This window comes from Grammomys surdaster, unplaced genomic scaffold (assembly GCF_004785775.1).
Source record: "Grammomys surdaster isolate TR1022 unplaced genomic scaffold, NIH_TR_1.0 126546, whole genome shotgun sequence".
Lineage (NCBI taxonomy): Eukaryota > Metazoa > Chordata > Mammalia > Rodentia > Muridae > Grammomys > Grammomys surdaster.
The window spans coordinates 4,192,058-4,213,617 of NW_021621338.1; the positions used below are offsets into that span (position 1 = coordinate 4,192,058).

General features: G+C 45.3%; 2 protein-coding genes across 4 annotated transcripts in view; one reads left to right on the plus strand and one right to left on the minus strand.

The window, feature by feature from the left end:
• Positions 1–266: 266 nt before the first annotated feature.
• Positions 267–8,131, minus strand: Rnf25 (ring finger protein 25). Of its 3 annotated transcripts, none has more exons than XM_028760712.1 (10): positions 8,065–8,131; positions 5,803–5,877; positions 5,445–5,544; positions 5,284–5,351; positions 5,113–5,182; positions 2,590–2,661; positions 2,355–2,492; positions 1,937–2,026; positions 1,093–1,227; positions 267–921 (listed from the first exon to the last, which is right to left on the minus strand). In XM_028760712.1, the coding sequence occupies exons 1-10, from the start codon at positions 8,103–8,105 to the stop codon at positions 343–345; spliced, it is 1,368 nt and encodes a 455-aa protein (XP_028616545.1). In that variant the 5' UTR covers positions 8,106–8,131; the 3' UTR covers positions 267–342. The 3 variants fall into 3 exon arrangements, with proteins under 3 accessions (XP_028616545.1, XP_028616544.1, XP_028616546.1); XM_028760711.1 differs by having other exon boundaries at positions 1,937–2,029; XM_028760713.1 differs by having other exon boundaries at positions 276–921; positions 1,937–2,029; positions 6,455–8,119.
• Positions 8,132–8,257: 126 nt separating this feature from the next.
• Positions 8,258–21,560, plus strand: part of Stk36 (serine/threonine kinase 36) — a 27,257-nt gene continuing 13,954 nt past the window's right edge. The window contains exons 1-11 of the mRNA XM_028760631.1: positions 8,258–8,353; positions 8,772–8,944; positions 9,911–10,051; positions 10,164–10,241; positions 12,250–12,380; positions 13,013–13,262; positions 14,781–14,874; positions 15,112–15,281; positions 15,417–15,604; positions 16,540–16,639; positions 20,285–20,428. Coding sequence (XP_028616464.1) covers positions 8,861–8,944; positions 9,911–10,051; positions 10,164–10,241; positions 12,250–12,380; positions 13,013–13,262; positions 14,781–14,874; positions 15,112–15,281; positions 15,417–15,604; positions 16,540–16,639; positions 20,285–20,428 — 1,380 coding nt within the window. The 5' untranslated portion in view covers positions 8,258–8,353; positions 8,772–8,860. The remainder of the gene's footprint in view (positions 8,354–8,771; positions 8,945–9,910; positions 10,052–10,163; positions 10,242–12,249; positions 12,381–13,012; positions 13,263–14,780; positions 14,875–15,111; positions 15,282–15,416; positions 15,605–16,539; positions 16,640–20,284; positions 20,429–21,560) is intronic.

Sequence of the window (21,560 nt, forward strand, 5' to 3'; positions counted from 1 at the left end):
ATAAAGCTTGAGGCTAGTCTGGGCTACATGGTACCCTATCTCGAAACAACCAACTAGTCAGCTGGACAGCACATGTGTGCAAATGTGGCTATGGATGAATGGAGTTATATGCTATGGTACTTTCTAAGCATTCTGCACAGATGTTCACCTCCTGAGAACTGACCACACTGGCAGGGAAGAAGACCCTTTTTACCCCAGTGCCTTTGGTGAACAGACTTACAAGAAAGGTGGGAGTCCCTTACCATAAAGAGTCATACCACATAAGCTAGATGCTGTTAAGCAAAGGTCAAATCTCTTTATTGCCTCCCTCCCACCCCAATTCCCTGTCCCCCAACAGTACTGCTAGGAACCTTCCTCAGATTCCAAGCCCAGGGGCTCCCTGCGAGTACCAGACCGGTATGTTCCCTGGCCCCGAGGTAGATGGGGATAGGAAGAACCCGGTGTACGGTTTTTAGAGCGTTCCCAGCGAGCACAGTCCCGAGTCCTGCGAGCTGAGGGGCCCTGCCAGCTACCAGGCCCCTTCTCCTGAGGATGACCTGTGTGCCCTTTGTTACGGGGTTCTGCCTTTAAGTCCATAGTCTCCTTGAGAGGCTTCTCAGGAGGTGGCAGTTCGTGGATTTCACTGGTACCTTTTGGGGCACAGCACTCCCCTCCTTTTGGGTGCCTCCGATCATACTGTCGCCAGGAGCCACGACCAGGTCGTGGAGGATCTAGCACGGATTTCTGAGTCTCACCCGGCCTCTGTTGATTTGGCCCAGCCCCCGAAGTCTTCTCATATACATACTGGGTCGCCGTGGGTAGAGGAGTTGGCAGAGTTGATTGGACAGCTAGGGAAGTAGATTGTTCTGCAGAAAGGGCATTAGGAGGTTGGGGTCCTCTGGAGACATCTACAACTGACTCAGGTTCAAGAGTAGCAGGAGGCTGGAGAGAAGAGAAGAGGAGGTGATGCATCAAGGGGGACCCCTCTCCACTATCAGCAACCATGATCAACCTACAATCTCGATAGCAGAAGGAAGCATACCCTAGGGCCATGGCATTCATAAGAATGCTGGAGGCATTTGAAGCTAAAAGGGGAACCTTCCCTTTCCTTACCTGCTGAAGGCTAATGAAGTATCGGTTCCGTTCAGCCTCAAGGTCGATGATGCCTCCCTTTTCCTGCTGCCTCTGATACAGCCGTTTGAGCTCTTCCTGTTGGCGCAAGCTCTCTGCACTGGGTTGGTACGGCTCCTTGGAGGAAAGGAAGCAGAATGGCAAACAGACAGATGACTGAACCCCGTAACTCTTCTAGGATTGTCCTAGGGAGCTGCACAAGTTCCTGGGTATTCTGTTTTGTTTTAGACAAGAATTTCATATAGCCCAGAATGGTCTCAAACTCACCATATGGCCAAGCGTGACCTTGATCTGTTTATCCTTCCCGAGTGCCAAGATTATGTAAGTGTACCACCATACCAGTGTTTTTAATGCAGTGCTGGGGATCAAACCTAGGGCTTTGTGGGTGCTAGGCAAGTGCATCACCAAATGAGCCACATTCCCAATATTGAGTTCTTGGTTTTGTTCCTCAGAGTTGGGCTTCTGAAGCCTTAGGCTCCTGGTGGGGGCTGTGGCTTTGCAGAATAGGCTTAAGCAAGTCAAACCCAACTCTAGAGAAGTCAGCAGAGACAAAAAGCCATTTCTCTCTCCTTAGAGAATGACTGGCTGCCGGGCAGTGGTGGCGCATGCCTTTAATCCCAGCACTTGGGAGGCAGAGGCAGGCGGATTTCTGAGTTCTAGGCCAGCCTGGTTTACAGAGTGAGTTCCAGGACAGCCCGGGCTATAAGAAAAACCCTGTCTCGAAAAAACCAAAAAAGAAAAAAGAAAAAGAGAGAGAGAGAGAGAGAGAGAGAGAGAGAATGAGAGAGAGAATATGACTGGCTTAGAGCAGAAGGAAATCCCTTACCATGGGTTGTTGGGGTTCAGGGGCTGCTTTTAGCGAGGCAAGATCATATACAAGGGGCTCCCTGCACACAGGACACTGCACACCGACTGCCTTCTAAAACAAGAGGAAAAATCACATCCTGCTCCCTTGTCAGCCCCCAGTCTTTGGAGGGCTGGGATCAAAGGGCAGAAGCGTTAGCTGCTCAGCAATGAGGTAGAAGAGAGGAGGAAAGGGCTGCCTAAGGAGAGGTCTGGAAATGCTGCCAAGCTGCATGCACTATGTCAGTATACACTGGATGCCTTTCTTTCTGAACAAGGGTAAGAACTAATCTCAAAAGTATCTAAAACTAAAAAGATGAAAGGCCATTGGAATGGAGGGATGGAGATGGAGATGAAAGTCTACGGGTACCAGATCAGACAGTGGGTCTGGCGATGTCTACCTGCTTGATAACAACATGCTGTCGCTCCTGCTCCTGTTCCTGTGTATTCAGCTCTTGCTCCATGTGCTGGATGTACCTGGCAAGGCAATGGCAGTGAAAGTAGTGGTAACACGGTGTTTTGGTAAAGGCCTCCTTCTCCTGTAGGAAGACAGACGCACGGTCCTGCATTAGTGTCCACTCACTAGCCCTTCCCTGTCTGCTCAAACTCATCCCAGATCCCAGCTGAGAAACCCACCTGGAACCCATAGAGGCAGATGACACACTGACCATGGGGAATGTTGTTATCTGTGAGAATCTCCTTCCCTTTCTGAAAGGAGAGAAGATGTTGCTGAAACATGGAGGCAGGAGACTATGAACACATCCCAAATACTTCTTCCAGGACTAGCTGGTTGGATGTGACATCCACCAAGCCTAATTTATTACCTATTGTTTATACATTCCTATCCTGGTAATGTTTTACTTGCAAGGATCCCTCTCTGCACCTCCTCATTTGGTCTTCCTAGTTTCAAAATCTAAGTCAATTACTTCTCTTGCTAAGTCACATTCAATATACTTAGAGATAAAAACAATATATCTTAGAGAGAAAAAAATACCCAAAACTCATCGTCACTGACACATGGCATGGTAGCTTCAGTTGCAGCATCCAGGAAGCTGAGGTAGGAGGATTGCTTTGAGTTTGAGGCCAGCCTGGACTACACAGTAAGACTGTCTCAAATCTAAACAAACACACCTCATTTTCATTTTTGAGATGCCTCTTTTGTTTGAACCAGGAGTCATGCTTTGTTGTCTCGGCCCAAGTTCTTGGGCTCAAGAGATCCCTTTCCTTCAGATTTTCCTGTGCTAGACTTATCAGCACACGTTACTGAGCTGGGCCTCGGAGGCCTTTCTTAACATTCCTCAAGTAAAATTCCCCCATGGGGCAATGCATTTTTTCAAATAGACAAATGGACCGCAATCAAAGGCATCAAGCTGCTCTATGAGATGTTTATTTGCACAGCTGACACTATGGGTTTCAGAAGCTGCACTGGGGTCTGACCCAGGATGGCTACAGTGTTCTACATGCCCGCTCACTGACTCTCCACTACCCACCTTCACCCCAAGTAGGAAACAAGGGTGATCTTGCTTGTGCATTTTTAACCTCAAACAAGAAAGTTACCTCTGTATTTTGTTACTCTGCCTTTGTGTCATGTGACTTGTTTACTTAACTAGAAAGAATATACGATTTTCTTTCTCTTTTCTAAAGACAGAGCCTGATGTAGCCCAAGCCATCCTTGAACTTACTATGTAGCTAAAGGTGCTTTGAACTTATGGATTCTCTTGCTTCCACCTCGCAAGTGCTAGGATCACAAGTGTGCACCACTATGCCTTGGCTTGTAATACCAACTACCTGGGAGACAGGGACAGGATGTCACAAGTTCGAGGCCTGCTTGACCACTTTGTGACTCATTCTCGGAATTAAAAAGTTTTAAAATGTTATGGATATAGCTCAGTAGTAGAGCACTTGTCTAATATGTGTAAAGCCTTAGGTTTGAACCTCAGTACAGAAAAAAGAAAAAGTACTGAAATTAAAGCAGAGAAAATGCAGGGGTTGGGGTCACACACCTTTAATCCCAGCAGTTGGGAGACAGAGGCAGATGGCTCCCTCTTTAAGGCCAGAGCTACATAGTGAGAACCTGCCTTGGTTAACTAGAATCATCTGAGAAGAACCAAAACTGAGAAAATACCTCCATAAAAATGCCCTGTAGGCCGGGCGGTGGTGGCGCACGCCTTTAATCCCAGCACTTGGGAGGCAGAGGCAGGCGGATTTCTGAGTTCGAGGCCAGCCTGGTCTACAGAGTGAGTCCCAGGACAGCCAGGGCTATACAGAGAAACCCTGTCTCGAAAAACCAAAAAAAAAAAAAAAAAAAAAAAAAAAATGCCCTGTAGGCAAGCCATTGCCTATGTCAAATGCCTAGCAAAATGTAAGGCATTTTCTTAATGACTGAGGGAGGAGGACTCAGCCATTGTGGACGGGCCACCCCTTGGGTTGGTGGTCCTGGGAGCCATAAGAAAGCAGGTTGTACAAATCAGGAGGAACAAGCCTGTAAGTAGTACCCCTTATGGCTTCTTCCTGCCTCCAGGTTCCTGCCTTGAGTTACTGCTCTGACTTCCCTCAGTCATGGAATGTTCTTGGAAGTGTAAGATGAAATGAATGCTTTCTCCCCTAAGTTACTTTTGATCATGGTGGGGTTTTTTTTTTGGTTTTTGTTTTTTTTTTAAAGATTTACTTTATTTATGAGTAAACTGTAACTGTCTTCAGACACACCAGAAGAGGGCATCAGATCCCATTACAGATGGTTGTAAGAAATTGCTGGGAACTGAACTCAGGACCTCGGGAAGAGCAGCTAGTGCTCTTAACCACTGAACCATCTCTCCACCCCTGATCATGTGTTCTTATCATAGCAATAGAAACCCTAACTAAGATCAAAAATAAATAAACAACAGAAAGAGAAAGAAAAGAACAACAAAATAGATAAAATAAAACAAATGAACACCAAAAACCCCACAATAAAATCAAAGAGGAAAAGTACTTTTTCATCAAGATACTTAAAACTGACAACCTCAGGAGAGTTATTCAACTACACTTTTTTTTTTTTTTTTGAGACATGGGAGTTACCGTCTAGACTAATTGAGGCCTTATGCAAACAAAGACTAAATGTACTGGCTGCAGATATGTTGCCTGAAAGGAAGGACATTTTACCAGACCATAATACTTTACCTCAATGAGTTCATAGAGCATGGCAGTGCCTAGTCCTTCCTTGGCCACATGGCCCAGTGCCTGTGAGATCCTGGAAAAAAAACCGGAGAAGCCCATAATTAAAGCAACCCCCTTCCATCCACAGGCAGAGCTGAATTTTGAATTTTCCCTGCTCCAATTAGCCTTACTTACTTGTGGATCTGCTCATCTGAAAGTCCTCGAGGGTTACGGATGGAGATCTGTGGCACCTCGTGGGGATACTGATGCAGAAAAGCAACAGATAGTCATTAAAGTGATCACCTCGAGGGACTCTCCCCTTCCCTCCCTTTACTGCTGTGCAGAAGCAGCCTCACCTGTACTGGGATCCGGAGAACCAGAGTAAAGCAGACAAACTGCGAATCTTGGACCTCTGCGGTGGCAGGGTGCAGAGTGATAAAGATCTCCCATGGTGATCTGCAGGTGGATGAAGTGAAGACGCAGGGTGTGACTAGGCAGGGGCTTGAAAGCTAGGGAGGAGGGGGTGAGAGAGTAAAGCAGGTAGAGGAATGCACATTGGACTTGTTTCTCTGTGGGGGGGATGAGAGGGAGGATTAAAGGAATAGCAGATAAACTTCACCTCTGTGAGGGGAGGCTCAAAGTACCCTAAGTTCAGATTCTGTGCAGAATTCTCTCACGACTGAGACCCCTGCCCTCCCCTAGCTGAATACGTACCTGCCATTCCCTTTCATCACCTGTAGCTCATCCAGATAGATAGACTCTAATACTTCAACTTCAGAGGGAAGGACCCTGGAGAATAAGGGGGAGACTGAGTAACCATTACAGCTCTCCCTGCTGAAGCTGCCAAGGCTGATGAAGACTCACTTTTAAAAAAATATGCCTGAATACACTGGCCAAATTATTCTTTAAAATCAGGAAATGTTTCTTCAAGTTGTCAACTAGCCAGGTAGAAAGCATGGAAATTAAATTTTTAGAGATCACACTGCCAACTTGAGAAAACACATTCCCAGAGAGTTACAACTAACCAAACCTTTACCTAAGAGGATTGGGATCAATCAGAGCCAGGTCCTGGCTCCCTGCTTAAATTTCTACAGCATAAGTTATCCTTTAGTGGGTTTCCCTCTGACTTACATATATGACATCCATTCATTACTAACAAGGTTATCAATACTACTCTTGCCTACCTAGACTACTGTTTAGCACAGATCCCTGTGTTCTGGGTACTGCCAATAACCTTGCCAGCACCAGTCGCTCTAAGCATCCTCAAAGGACATATCAGGTTGAACAGGTCTAGGTAAAATAAAAGCTATATTGCATTAGAAGAGTCATAGGTCTTGTAGGTAATAGTAGAGCAGAAACTACTTACCAAGCTATGTGGTCAGGTTACTTATTTTTAGAAGCCTGAGTTACACTGTCTACCACCTAGTGAAAATAGAGCATACTCACTAGGGCTACTATGAGAGAGAGAAATGATTTGTTTAAAGTGCACAAATGTCTGAGACATAGTATCTAAGTGATCTTCCCCCCCCTTTAAAAGGAAACGGAGAAGGGCACAGTCTGAGGACACTGAGTGCACACATAACCCTGGATGTGTAGTTAATTCTGATCATCATGTCTAAGACAGGGTTCATGGTCCTGATATAAACCAAAGGGCTCACATTTAAACATAGAAAAAACAGTTGTAATGACATCAAAGAAGAGTGATTGTCCACAGCCCTACCCAGGTGATATGAAACCTGTATCCGTTCTCTCATACATTTCCTCTCCATCGAGAGAGTGCACACCCCAGCACCACTTCTATCAGTGATGGTTAGTATTACCATTCTTCTTAAGCCTTAGGCAGAAACCTTAAAATATAAAGCTTATTATTTTACAAATAACAATAATAATAAAAAAAGACATTTTGGCTGCTATAGACTACTACAGCCACCGCTACCCTGTTATGGCTCAGGTGTCCCTTCATAATCTTAGAAGTCCCTCCCGACAGTGAAAAGCACTAGTCTGGCTGGGCTCCCTAAACCAATGTAACACTGAGGTGCAGCCTCAGTTAAGACTTCCTTTAGTACTTTGGTCACCTGAGGTCACCTGAGCCTTGGATGTAAGATACAGACTGGGAGTAAATAAGGTCATAGGTTACAGGTGGGGTGGGGTGGGGGTCCGCAGTAGGCTGTCCTAATAATAACAATATAAGGCCTTAACCCAGACAGATGTCCTTTGGGTTTACCTAGCCTCTTGAGGTCTTATATTTCAGCAATTAATGAAAAGCAAGCAGGCTTATGGATATTACAAATCCACCGTGATCCTCCCAACTACTCTATGAGGTAATGCCACACCCACTTTTTTTTTTTTTTAATAGCTGACACTGACTCGCAGGGAGCTAGCTGGTTTGGTCAGCATCACATCAAGCTAATTAAATATGAAGTGAGCACATTTTTATCTTATGTCCAAAACCCAAAGCCCTTAAAGGCTTTTGGTTTATTAAGAATGTTCGAGAGAGTAGGAGGGCTTATGAAGGGAATAAGGCTTTTCTGACAATAGTTATTATGCTGTCGGGGATATGGGAAGATTGAAAAACGCGTAGGCAGACATGGACTGAACCAAGGGGCAGGATCCTAGGGGCACGAGGAGGGCGTCTGTTCCGAGACGTGGGAGGTGTGATGAGCAGCCATCCTCCAGGGCCCAGAAAACCCCATCAGGGAGAAGTGGGAAGGGGTAGGTCCATAGGAGGGGGCAATGGGGTCGATAAGGTGTGGGCCCTGCTGGCAGGGCCGCCGTAGACCCAGTCCCTTCTCAGATCAGCGTCCCTCCCCCCTCCTTTCCCGGTCCAGTAGCTCGCCTACGAAAGGATGTCATGGTCTCTTCCATCCCTCCCGCCTTGATCCACCCTTTATGCCCGTGATTCGGACGGTCCGAAGCTGTTGCTAGTTCCCAGCACCAGATCCAGGCAGCCAGCCAAAACCTATGACCCAAAGTTACCAGTCCTCTTCCCCGGCAGCTGTCGACGCAGACGCCGCCATGTCTTCTCCGGCTCTTGGCCGGAACCGGAAACACCTTTTGGGAAGTTAGAGGCGGAAAACTAGGGCGGGGCGGTGTAAAAGAAAGCTGGCGCCGTTTCTAGGCAACTGAAGACTCTAGATCCTTTGTGGGGCCTGCTAGCCAAGCGACAGAAGTGCCCTAGAAAGTGCCAATGGGCAGTTCGCATCTGTCACACACCTCTGAGAGCTTTGTCCTTTAAACTTCTGGCCAGTTCCAGGGAGTAAAACTGGTAAGAGTGTGGGAAACTAACGAGAGCAGCAGTGAGGAATGGAGAAAAGTAACGCAGGCAGCTGGGAGGGACCCAGCTAGAGGCCCCCGGCCGCCAGCCCTCAGCCTGGAAATCTTGACGCGTCTAGGCTGGAGGCAAATTAGGGGACCTCGACTCGGGACCAGAGTGGTGGTGCTGGGCAAGCTGAGGGGGTCAGGAACTTGGGAGAGTATAGAAGGAGCATGTGATCACCACTGGTGGAGAGGGGAAAGGGGATACCAGCGTGCTATGGGCACCTAGCCTGAGTGAGGGGGACGAGGGGAGACACTCTAAGATCTGATAATTTTTTCCACCCTGGTCTTATTTTTGAGGGCCTTGTTATTGTGAAAAATAGAAAAAAGCAAGGCTGATAATGTGTCTTTCCCTTATTATGAGCCAGGCCTCCCAGATGTGTGGAACTACCCTCAGATCTATAGCTCTTCGTCACCGTCTTCTTTCTACCTTCTGAGAGACCCTGAAACCCTTGCCATGGAAAAGTACCACGTTTTGGAGATGATTGGAGAAGGCTCTTTTGGGAGAGTGTATAAAGGCCGAAAAAAATACAGTGCTCAGGTAGTGAACAAGGATACCTTTTAAGAGGGATTTGATGACCCGCTTGTCCAGTAGAAACTTGGGACAGAAGAGTTGCACAGTGTGTATTTCTAGACTCTGACTCTGGCATACTTCCTAGGGTACATAGACTCAGGAATTTGATTTCTTGGAGTCAGATCCCAGCCCTAGAATTAGGGATAAACTACCTAACTATCCTATGCTTCAGTTTCCCCAAACTGTACAATGGGGGAAGATTGAGAAGGTCTGAGGATTAAATGTGTTTCACACTTAATCACTTAATACAATGCTTGACACTTACTATATATACTTGGTCTTAGCCAAAAGGCCGAGAAGCGATGCTTGACACCTACTAAATGATGAAAATTATTACTGTCCTTTGTACTACTTAAGAAAAGATAACCCCTTGAAATCTGTTCTTCCATATTTATGTTTTCCTTCTCCTTTCCCTAAATCTTACCTTGAGTCCTTTGCTTACATCAGAAAACCTTTCCCAGAGTCCCATCAAAGGGATCTGTTTGCCAGTAACTGTTTCCCCCTGCTGATGGGTTGACAAAGCCAGAGTAAATCCACAGTGCCCTGGGGGAAAGTATGTCTTCACATTTATACTAAGAGTTGGTCAAGAAGCATAAAGTCTTGAATTGTGGAGCCCTAAGATAAAGCTTGAAATATTTGCAGAGAGAGAGAAAGAGAGAGAGAGAGAGCTCACCAGTGAGTTTTATTGGGGTTACTTAAACGAGTAAGTGAGGGTTTACTTACGGGAGCAGAAATGACTCGCAGATGGCTGTGTCACCAAAGCCCACCCCAGCATGTGTGATAGCTCATGCAAGCTGGACACTTCACACCTACGTTGCCCAGAGGCAGCCTGACAGAACGGGGTGTGTCTCAGGCAGCTCAGCCGGTACAGCAGTTTCTTTGCACTTCTTGATGGTGTAGCTAGGTCCTGACTCTTCACTTTACCGCTGACAGGTGGTAGCCTTGAAGTTCATCCCCAAACTGGGGCGCTCAGAGAAAGAGCTGAGGAATCTGCAACGAGAGATTGAAATCATGCGGGGTCTGTGGCATCCCAACATTGTGCATATGCTTGACAGCTTTGAGACTGACAAAGAGGTATGTCTGCACAGTATTGGGTTGTCTCTCTCCAAGCCCAAGGACTCCAGGCATTTCCCAACCACAGAGTACATGGCTGTTCTGTCAGTGCCACGCTGCCTTCTCCTCACAGGTGGTGGTGGTGACAGACTATGCTGAGGGAGAACTCTTTCAGATTCTGGAAGATGATGGAAAACTTCCTGAAGACCAGGTATGCTTCCTGGCTCAAATGTTCCCACACTTTGAATCTCTGTCTCGGTGAAGATCTAGGATGCAAGTTGAGGTCGTCAAGAGTTTTTATGTATGAGTGTGTGTCTGTCTTTCTTTTTATAGTGTATATCTGAGGGCATATTTGTGTATGTGCACATATGTGTAGGTGCATGTGCTCATACATGGCATGCAGAGGCCAGAGGTTAGGGTTGCTGTCTTCTTCAGTTGCTTTCAATTTTTTGAAAGTGGATCTCTTACTGAGCCTGAAGACTGTTGATAATTGGCTGGAATGTCTGGCTAGCAAACTCTAGGGATTTGTCTATCTTTACCCCCTCCCCAAAACATCAGGACTATAGCTGTGAGACACCAGGCTCAGCTTTTAATGTAAATGCTGAGAACCTGAACTCAAGCCCTCATGCTTGTGCAGTGGGCATTTCACCAGCAGAACAATCTTCTCAGCCCTGACAATTCTTTTTTTTTTAATTTTATTAATTTATGAGTGTTCTGCTGCATGTAATACCTACAGGCCAGTAGAGAGCATCAGATCCATTTATAGATGGCTGTGAGCCACCATTTGGTTGCTGGGAATTGAACTCAGGACCTCTGAAAGAGTGGCCAGTGCTCTTAACCACTGAACCATCTCTCCAGCCCCTGACAAGTCTTCTTAAACATGTTTTTTGATTCTACCTTATTTCATGTGCGTGTGTGTGTGTGTGTGTGTGTGTGTGTTGTATGTGGGGGGAGGAATGTGCCTATACATGCATTCCAGAGCGCACATTAAAAGTACAACTTGTAGGACTCCGAGGCAGTTCTCTCCTTTCACCGTATGGGTCCCAGGGATTGAACTCAGCTCATTAGGTCTAGCATCAAGTGCCTTTACCCAGTGAGCCGTCTCACCAGCCAGTTTTTGAAGACCCCTAAGAAGAGTGCAAGGCTCTAGCTATAGCTACAGGCAATATAGTGTGGGAGTAAACACTGGAGCCACAATATCTGAGTATAAATCTTGACTTTGCCCCTCACTAGCTGGGTCCCCGTGGACAAATTACTCTTAATGTCTTTGGATTTAGTTTCTTCATTAGTAAAATGACAATAATAATATCTACTTTGTAAGGCTATTTGAGGATTAGTGGTTTAATTCATCAAGATGACAAGTAGCTATTATTAATGTTGTGGATATCGGTCATGGTTATTATGCCTTTAAGGAAGAAAGGCTGGTTTTAGAGCAGTAAGAGAAGCTTACCATTAGGTTAGGATTCACCATTAGGCAAAGAGGCTGACAGTAGAGTTTGGTTGCGGAGTGTCCCTATAATCACTCTTGGGGTCTCTTTATACTCTTACAGGTAGATGCCCTCCAACCTCAGAAATCTCATCACTGTTTATAAGTAGTCACCTTAAACTGCGGCTGTGTAGCTCAGTTGGTAGAATATTTTCCCAGCATGCATTAAGCCCTGAGTTGGAGTCCCAGTACACCTAAAACTGGACTTGGTAGCACATACATATAATCTCAGCACTGGTGAGGTAGAGGCAAGGGAATCAGAAGTTCAAGATAATCCTCAGATACATAGCAAGTTCAAGGCCAGCCTGAGGTCTTCCTGGCTTTTTTGCCTTGTTTGAGGGATCCCTTATTTAAAACAGCTAATGTGCACAGATTGTTCCCCATGCCAGGCACCATCTACTTTCCATGCTTTAACGCCATTATCTCTGTACTAGCCCTGGGTGGGATGTGCTGTATTGTTCTCACCGTATAGATGGTGACTCTGGGAAAGCACAGAATCTGTTCATTGTCATGCAGCCAATAAGAGAGATACAATAGACCAATAGATTTTCCTTGAATAAATGAATGAGCAGAGAAAAGGATGAATTAAGAGGAACAAAAAGCAAGGAGGCCATAAGGAACTGTGGGGTTCTAGAAGAGAAGGAAAGAACAGAAAATCAAATTAGCCTCAGCTCCGGAAGGCTTGTCAGCTGGCTCATCCTCTGACCTTTCCTTTCACTTGTCTGACCCCTAGGTTCAGGCCATCGCTGCCCAGTTGGTGTCAGCCCTATACTATCTGCATTCCCACCGCATCCTACACCGAGACATGAAACCTCAGAACATCCTTCTTGCCAAGGGTGGTGGCATCAAACTTTGTGACTTTGGGTAGGGTTTCTGAGCTTCCATCTATGCTTTCCTCTTCAGGGAGTCCTAGACTCCCCACGGGGCTTACGTAAGCCTCGTGTTAGAACCATAGCTGGAGACTGGGACTCTGACTGGGCCTTTGGAACTAAGTTAAGGTACTGTGTCTCTTTTGGTTCAGGTTATCCCATAGCTAACACGTAGTAAATGGCCAGATTTATTTTTTTTTCTTTTCTTTCATTTTTTTTTAAGAACTCATTATGGAACTCACTCTGTAGACCAGCCTAGCCTCAAACTCAGAGATCCACCTGCCTCTGCCTCTCAAGTGCTGGGATTAAAGGCATGCGCCACTACTGCCCAGCTTAATTTTCTTTTTAAAAATACTTTATGACATTTATTTATTTATTATAATATGGAGATGTGGGGACCCATGTGCCATGGCATGCTTGCAGAGGTCACAGCACAACTTGTAGGAGTCAGTTCCCTCCTTCTAACCATGTGGGTCCTAGGGGTGGAACTCAGGTCATCAGGCATGATGGCAGGTACCTTTACCACAGAGCTATCTCATCAGCCCCTGTCCTCAGGTGCAATTTTCCAGCTGTGAGTAGGTCTCGATGACCTTTTTCTTTTGTATTTCCATCCTGTCACCTCTGTAGATTTGCCCGAGCTATGAGCACCAACACCATGGTGCTGACGTCTATCAAAGGCACACCGCTCTATATGTCTCCAGAGCTGGTGGAGGAGCGACCATACGACCACACAGCAGACCTCTGGTCTGTAGGCTGCATCCTGTATGAGCTGGCTGTAGGCACGCCTCCCTTCTACACCACCAGCATCTTTCAACTGGTTAGCCTCATTCTCAAGGACCCTGTGCGCTGGCCCTCCACCATTAGTTCCTCCTTCAAGGTAATGCGACATAAAGGGGGAATGACTTCCATATCAGAAACAGGCTGCCCTCTATCCATACCCCTTGTCCAAAACCTTTTTTCCAAAGTTTGTATAGGTTAAACAGCTTTGCTTTCCTACTGCAGGTGTGTAGTCCCAGGAGGCTCTCTAAGAGTCTGTTCTAAGGTCTACCAGATTTAAGGATGGCTCCTGCAGCCTATGCCGGCAGGCTGTGCTTTACCATAGTAGGAAGTCAATTCAAGCCACCAGGAGAGAAGAACTACTGGGCTGTTACATGCCCCTAGTTCCTCTGATCCCCTATCAGAGACAGTATCAGATGCAATCTAGGTGCTCCCCATGCTGTCTTTAGTGCTCTACAGTGGCTAAAGTGGCTGGCAAGTCGGGGTGGGTAACAAGAAATGGGACCAGGTTGGTGGGGGAGGGAAGAGGAGCTCATCTCATTTCATATCTAGGGCAAGACTGTGGGCCTCATCGGGATTTAAGCACAGGCTTCTCCCAGAATGCAATCTCGTTACAAATTTCCTTTAACTTGTCTATGATGGAAGGAGACGCGTTTTCCCTAACTTAGATAGTTGGGGGTGCTCAAGTAATTTTCAAACAAGTTATATAAAGGAGATTTAAATGAGGGAAGTACACCTAGAACATTCCTTCCTCCTCAGACAGCTTTGCAGGCACCTTCAGGGACAGCTGCAGGTCCCCCAGTCACCACATCTTAGCAGAGTGCTTAGAGCCTATTAGCACCTTCTCTTCTGGTTTGGCTCATTTATTCAGTTTTACTTTTTAAATGATTCTTTCTTAAAAGATTGGCTTTTATTTAAGTGCACACATATGAGTGCAGGTGCCCTCAGAGGCTGTGGGTGTCGGATCTCCTGGAGCTGAAGTGACAGGCAGTGTGAGCTGTTTGGTGTGGGCACTGGGAACCAATCTCCCATCCTCTGGAAGAAGGGCAGTGAGTGCTCTCAAGCACTGAGCCATCTCTCCAGCTCCTACCTTCTGTTCTTGATTCAGATCTAATTAAGGGTTTTCTCCTAACAGATATACTTTTTCTGTCCCTCAGGTCTGAAAATTCACTGAAAGATTTTTGTGTTTGTTCCCAAATATGTCCTTGAAGCATTGCTTGTTTGTGTTTGTGTATGTGCTTAAGCATACATACGTGCATCTGTTCATACCCATCCACAGACCTTCCGTGACTATGGATGTCTGCTTTCTGAATCTGACTGTGCAAGTGCCATCCTCTCTTCCAGATTTTTCTCTCTGCTCCCCAGAGTTGGTGCCAGATTTGTTTTTACTTGTGGATTATGGAATGTCTGTGAATAACAGTCATGGATCCCTAGGAGATGAAGGCCGTGGCCTGCCTGGGATCCTAAGGGAAGTGTTGTTAAGGTTGTGTTTGAGCTGTGTTAAGGACAGATGCACAGTCTGTGTTAAGAACAGATGCACAGTCGGCTCCTCCATACTGCTGAGAGGTTAGGGAGAACCTGGAGGGAAGGACTGGTAAAGTTTGATTTCTCTCCACAGAACTTCTTGCAGGGGCTGCTCACCAAGGACCCTCGGCAGCGTCTGTCCTGGCCAGACCTCCTACATCACCCCTTTATTGCTGGCCGTGTCACCAGTGAGTCATCAGGGTTCCCAGGGCTCTGGCCTGGCTTCTTCCCTCCCTGCTGTCTGGATGTCACACCCCTTCCTCTTCCAACTTGGACTTTTTCCTCCTTAAGGCTTTACCACTCCTGCTTTTTGCTTGTGAAAACGGGCTCTTCCCACAAAGGCCTAGAGACACTGATGTCCCTTGCCAAGTAGATTTGATGGCTGCAGCCCTAGAGCAATCATGTCTTCTCTTTCCTCTATACAGTAATAACTGAACCAGCAGGCTCTGATTTGGGCACCCCATTTACTACTCGCCTACCCCCAGAACTTCAGGTTCTAAAGGATGAGCAGGCTCATCGGCTGGCACCCAAGGGTAACCAGTCTCGTATCCTGCGCCAGGCCTGTAAACGCATGGCTGAAGAAGCCAAGCAGAAGGTGTGTGGGTCCAAGGAAAATATATAACATGGGCAGGCTAGTGGCTGGGGAGGGGGGCTGGAGAAAGATGCAACTTTTAGGGAATTAGCAAAAAGATACAAAGAGTACAAATAGTTCTCTACCCACCTGCCATAGGAAGACCAGAATGCAGGATCCACCCTTGAACAAGAAGATAGGCTCTGCAAGGTGGCACCCAGCACAGCCCCTGTGCCTGGACTAAAGGCCACTCCTCAAGAATCAAGCCTCTTGGCTGGTATATTGGCTTCAGAAATGAAGAACAACTGGGAAGATTGGGGGGCTGGAGAAGCACCCCCTACACCTCGGTGAGAAGGGTAAAGCAGCTTGTGCGTGCATGTGTGGGATTTCAGCAGAACTCTGGCTACATGCATAGTAAGCGTGAAGTGACTCTGTCACTAGCCATGGCCTAAATATAGACAGGGCTCTGGGAGTCTGAGTCCTAAGTTCTTAGGTTCTAATTCTAATTCTTTTTTTTTTTTTTTTTTTTTTTTTGGTTTTTCGAGACAGGGTTTCTCTGTGTAGCCCTGGCTGTCCTGGAACTCACTCTGTAGACCAGGCTAGCCTCGAACTCTCAAACTCAGAAATCCGCCTGCCTCTGCCTCTCAGGTGCTGGGATTAAAGGCGTGTGCCACCACTGCCCGGCTGGTTCTAATTCTTTTTGGTTTAGTTTTTTCTTTTAGTTTTATTTTGTGTGTATGGGTGTTTTGCTTGCGTGTATGTCTGTATATCACATTTACAGTGCTTTTAGAGGCCCAAATAGGACATTAGATCCCCTGGGACTGTAGTTAGATGGTTGTGAGCTACCGTGTAGGTTCTGAGAATCCAGTTGGACAATCTGGAAGAGCAGCCAGTGCTCTTAACCACTGAGCCATCTCTCCAGCCCCTCTAATTATTTCTTGATTCAGGAAACTTGAAGATTTTGTCTCTATGTCTCAGTTGTATTTTAAAGGACAAGGATTATTTCCATCCAAAAGGGAAGATTGTTCGAATGGAAAGTCATAGAATAAAAACCAAATTTACTGAACAGTAGATCAGACTGGGAGGACAGTCAAGAATCTGTGTGTGGATGATAACACGTACTGTACTGACCACATCCCATAACCCTCCAAGAAAACACCCTTTATCCACTGTGTGACTGGTTCCTTCAGGCCCTTTCCTGAGCCTGGAGGGAGGTACAAAGCAGTGACCCCTAAGCCTCACAGGTCCGGAAGACATCTTACTCCCAGGCTTGTTTTGGCAGGGAAAACCACATCATCTTGGAGTGTGAACAAGCCTTCCCAGAGCTGAGGCCAGAGACAATGGGTCGGCGGAGTACTGATGCAGTGGATCCTGAAAATGAGGTGGGGCATTAGGTCTAGATCTAGAACAATATGAGCTGTAAGTATAAGCTCCCTTAGTGTTAAAGATAGCCTTGTTAATATATTATGTGAGCATGTAATTCTCAGAAATTAGAATGCACAGATAAAGTCAGAGGTTCTAAGGTAGATGTTATGTTAGCACATTCTCTACAGTTCCAGGTTTTTTTGGGGAGGATGAAAGAAGAGAATCTCCTGAGCCTAGGAATATCCAGCTAGCCTGGGCTACATAATAAAACCTTATCTTAAAAAACAAAACAAAACAAATAAGAATGAAGATCTCTGTTGAAGCATACCACACTTCCAAAGATGGCTCCCATTACTAATCTGTCTCCTTTCAAGCTTCAAGCTTACCGTCACACACATGTACACACATGTACATGTATGTACATATGCAGTTTGGCTGTCTGTACATTATCCTGTGTATGTTGCCTACATTGTGCCTCTTTTACTATATGATCCATTTTAGGCATTGATTCTACATCATAGTACATATTTCTTCTTCAATCTTTTGTGTCTATTGTAGAGTTCTAATTTTTATATTTTGAAATAATTTCAACTTGTATCATAGGGCTGGAGAGATGGCTCAGTGGTTAAGAGCATTTGTTCTTGCAGAAGCCCCTGGTTCAATTCCTACTACCCATGTGGTGGCTGGCTCACAACCGTCCACAATTCCAGTTCTAAGAAATCCAATACCTTCTCTGACCTCCTCAGGCGTCAGGCATGTATATGGTGTATAGACTTACATGCAAGCAAATACTCACATTAAAAGATAATAACAATAATTATGAGACTATATAGAATTCCTTTTTTTAAAAAAGATTTGTTTATTTATTTTTTTATTTATATGAGTACACTGCAGCTGTCTTTAGACACATGCTAGAAGAGTGCATTGAATCACATTACAGATAGTTGTGAGCCACCATGTGGTTGCTGGGAATTGAACTCAGGGACCTCTGGAAGAGCAGTCAGTGCTCTTAACCACTGAACCATCTCTCCAGCCCTAGAATTCCTTTATATCCTTACCCTTATCTCTGTCTATTTTGTCCTGCCAAAACAGAATACCAGAAACTGGGTAATTCATAATGAACAGAAATTTATTTCTCAAAGTTCTGAGGCAGTCTGAAATGAACATGTTGGCAGGCTCATTCTCTATGCTTCTAAGATGCCTTCGGTGCCACATCCTTTGTAGGAGAATAATGCTAGTTTCCATGGTGCAGAACATCAAAAGAGATAGGTTCTCACTATGTAGCCCAGGCTGGCCTCGCATTTAGAGTCCTCTTATTTCAGTCTTTAGAATGCTGGGTTTATAGGTGTGAGCCCCCAGGCCCAGCTCTAGAAACAATTTTTAAAAATTTGTTATGGTATTTTATGTCCATGTTTTGCCTGCATGAGATGGTTCAGTGGTTAAGAGCACTGACTGCTCTTCCAGAGGTCCCTGAGTTCAATTCCCAGCAACCACATGGTGGCTCACAACTATCTGTAATGTGATTCAATGCACTCTTCTAGCATGTGTCTAAAGACAGCTGCAGTGTACTCATATAAATAAAAAAATAAATAAACAAATCTGCATGTATGTCTGTGCAGCACATACATGTGTGGTGCCTATGAAGGCTACAAGAAGGGCATTGGATCCCCTGGAACTAGAGTTACAGATAGTTTTGAAGCACCATGCAGGGAATTGAACCCAGGTCCTCTTGAAGAACATCTGATATTCTTTACCACTTAGCCATGGATCTAGGCCCTGGAAATCATTTTATAGAAGTGTTAATCAGTTTTTTGGTGTTGAACTCGTGCCTAAAAAACAAACAAACAAAACAAAACAAAACAAAACAAAAAAAACCTTTATGTAGAGTCCACCTCTGTCACCATTTTGTCCTGTTTGCTGTATGAGTCTCCATGAACAGATGGACACACTGTCTTCTTTAATCAGTTTGGGGCAATCTGTAGTCATGTCCTTCTACCTCGAAATACTTGGTGTATGTTTCCTAAGAATAAAGTCATTCCCTTACACAATCAGTCAGACATTTCACAGTGAACCTGGGTGACCCCTGGGTGACCCCTGGCCTTAATCCTAGCCATTGAGCAGCAGAGGAAGGCAGATCTCTGTGAGTTGGAGGCCAGCCTGATCTACATCGAGAGTTCCAGGACAGCCAGGGCTACATAGAGAAACTGTATCAAAAAATTAAAGAAAGGAAAGCAATGTCACATGGATACTGTACTGTTATTGTAACAACAATAAATACATAAGTAAACTAATTATGTTCCACATTCACGGTCTTCCTATTGCTCCAATAATGTACTTTATTCAATTTTTTTTCTCTTTTGAGGGTTAGAAAGATGGTTCAGCAATTAAGAGCAGTGGCTGCTCTTCCAAGAGGACTGGGATTTGGTTCCCAGGACCCACGTGTTGATGTGTCTGTAATTCCAGGTTCAGGGAATCTGCCATCTCCCGGCTTTCCGCTGGCAAGAGGAATGTACAGTGGTGTAATTGCATACACAGGCAGAACACCCACACCTAAAAATAATCAAATAGTAAAAATGTTTTCCTAGACTAATAAGCTCACAGTTTTAGAGATTCAGGAGCAAGGTTCAGCTCTAGTGAAAACGGCATTGCTGATAACCTCACCACAGCAGGGCCATGGAAGGACTACATCTCAACCTAGAAGCCAGAGATGCTGGGTGAGGCCAGCTCCAAGGATTTATAATAGTATTCCTTTGAACCAGGTGGTGGTGGCGCATACCTTTAGTCCCAGCACTGGGGAGGCAGAGGCAGGTTGATCTCTTAGTTCAAAGCCAGCCTAGTCTATAGAGGGAGTTGTAGGACAGTCAGGACTACACAGAAACCCTGTCTCAAAAAACCAAACCAAACTGAACGAAAACCTAACCAGGGTCTCAGGAGAAGGACATTGTTCTTGTCTAGAAGAATGGCTCAGTGGGAGAGTGCATGCTGCTTGCCTCTTGCCTTGGATATACAAGGCCTTCCATTCACAGCCTACTACAGAGCAGAGGATACAGGGGAAGGGAGATCATAATGCCTTCCGTGTGATGGCATCCAGTTGTCCTAAGCACCTTCCACTGGGCTTCTTCTCTTGAAGGTCTCAGCATCTCTAGATGCTACCACGCTGGGACTAGGACTTTAAAACTTGAGTCTTTGGGAGAAGTATGCCCAGCCAGAACAATACACAAGCAAGTCATTTTGAAGTATTCTTCAAATTGTTTTTTCATGATTTTGTTCAGCCTTATATGTAGAAATCCTATATAAGGGAATCCTCAAGTCCTATGACCTATCAGTGACTTCCTAGTTCCTAATAGAGACAGACCATGGTTTGTCATTCCCTTCCCAACTGGCTTCCTAATGTTTTGTCATTATCAACCATGGTGCATTGAACACCTTTCTAGGTAGCTCTTTATGCATATACCCCAGTGCTCCACAAAGGACTTTTCAAAAGCCCTTAAATACTGCCTGCCCATTGTGTCTTTTTTGACAGTGTCTGAAGATACACACCTAAGCTGAAGCAGCCACTGCTGCTTATTGTTACGTCATAAGCCTCCCAGTTTCTAATTTCGGATTGAGAGCTATGACCTCAGCACTTACTCCTCCTGACCTCTTTCCCTCCCAACGACCAGGAGCCAGACAGTGATGACGAGTGGCAACGCTTACTAGAGACTACAGAGCCTGTGCCTGTGCAGCTGAAGTCCCCCCTCACCCTGCTGTGTAATCCTGACTTCTGCCAGCGCATCCAGAGTCAGCTGCGTGGGACTGGCGAGCAGGTAACAGGCAGAAGGTTCAGTGCAAGAGACTGGGATGGTCAGATGTCAGAGATGACATCTCTCTGTAAGCATTCATCACAATTGTTTGTTCTTTTTTAAAATTTAATTTCTATTTTTTGGGGGTTTTTGAGACAGCCATGCTGTCCTGGAACTCCTGTAGACCAGGCTGGCCTTAAACTCACAAAGATCTGCCTCTGCCTCACTAGTGCACTACCACTGTGCTTTCTTTTGATCATTTTTAAAAATTGATTTTTTTTAACTTCTTATTGAGTTATAAGAATTCTCTTCATATACTGGATACAAGATTTTTATCAGATAAGTGATTCATTTGCAAATCCCGGTCCATGATTTATCTTTTTTGTTCTAAGATGATATATTTTGAAGCACATATTTTAAATATATATTTCTTATTTTTCTGGGGTTGGAGAGGTCTTGCTATTTAGCTGATACTGAGCAGAACCTCCCCGTGTAGTGCATGCAGACCTCAACCTCAGAATCCTCCTTCCCCTGTCTCTCAGATGCTGGGTTCCAGGAGGCATGTATCACTATGCTTGACAGGAGTTTGAATTTTGATTTTATTAGATTATCAGGATTTTTTCTTTTGTGAATTATACTTTTGCATTTATGAATAGGAAATATTGTCCAGTCACTGAACAGTAGCGGTGGCACACATCTTTAATCCTAGCACTTGGGAAGCAGAGGCAGGTGGATTTCTGAGTTTGAGGTCATCCTGGTCTGTAGATCAAATTCTAAGACAGCCAGAGCTATACAGAGAGACCCTGTCTTGAAAAAAATGAAATTCTCCAAACCCAAGATCTTGAAGACTTTTCCAAACATTCGATAGCTTTAGACATTAAGGTCTCTGACCCGTTTTGAGTTGATGTTTGTGTAGATCATGAAATAAGATTTAAGTTCATCTTTTTGTGTGTTTTTTTTAAAGTTCTTCTTTTGCCTCTGAATAATATTGGTACTTTGCTCTTATTTCCTGGATCTATCAGTTGTCCTCCTGTATTGCTGGAGCATTTCTAATGTGGGAGGTAGTCTTTTCTTCTAACCTGGGAGCTTGGGAGGCTAGGCAGGTGCTTGCTCTCTCTCTCTCTCTCTCTCTCTCTCTCTCTCTCTCTCTCTCTCT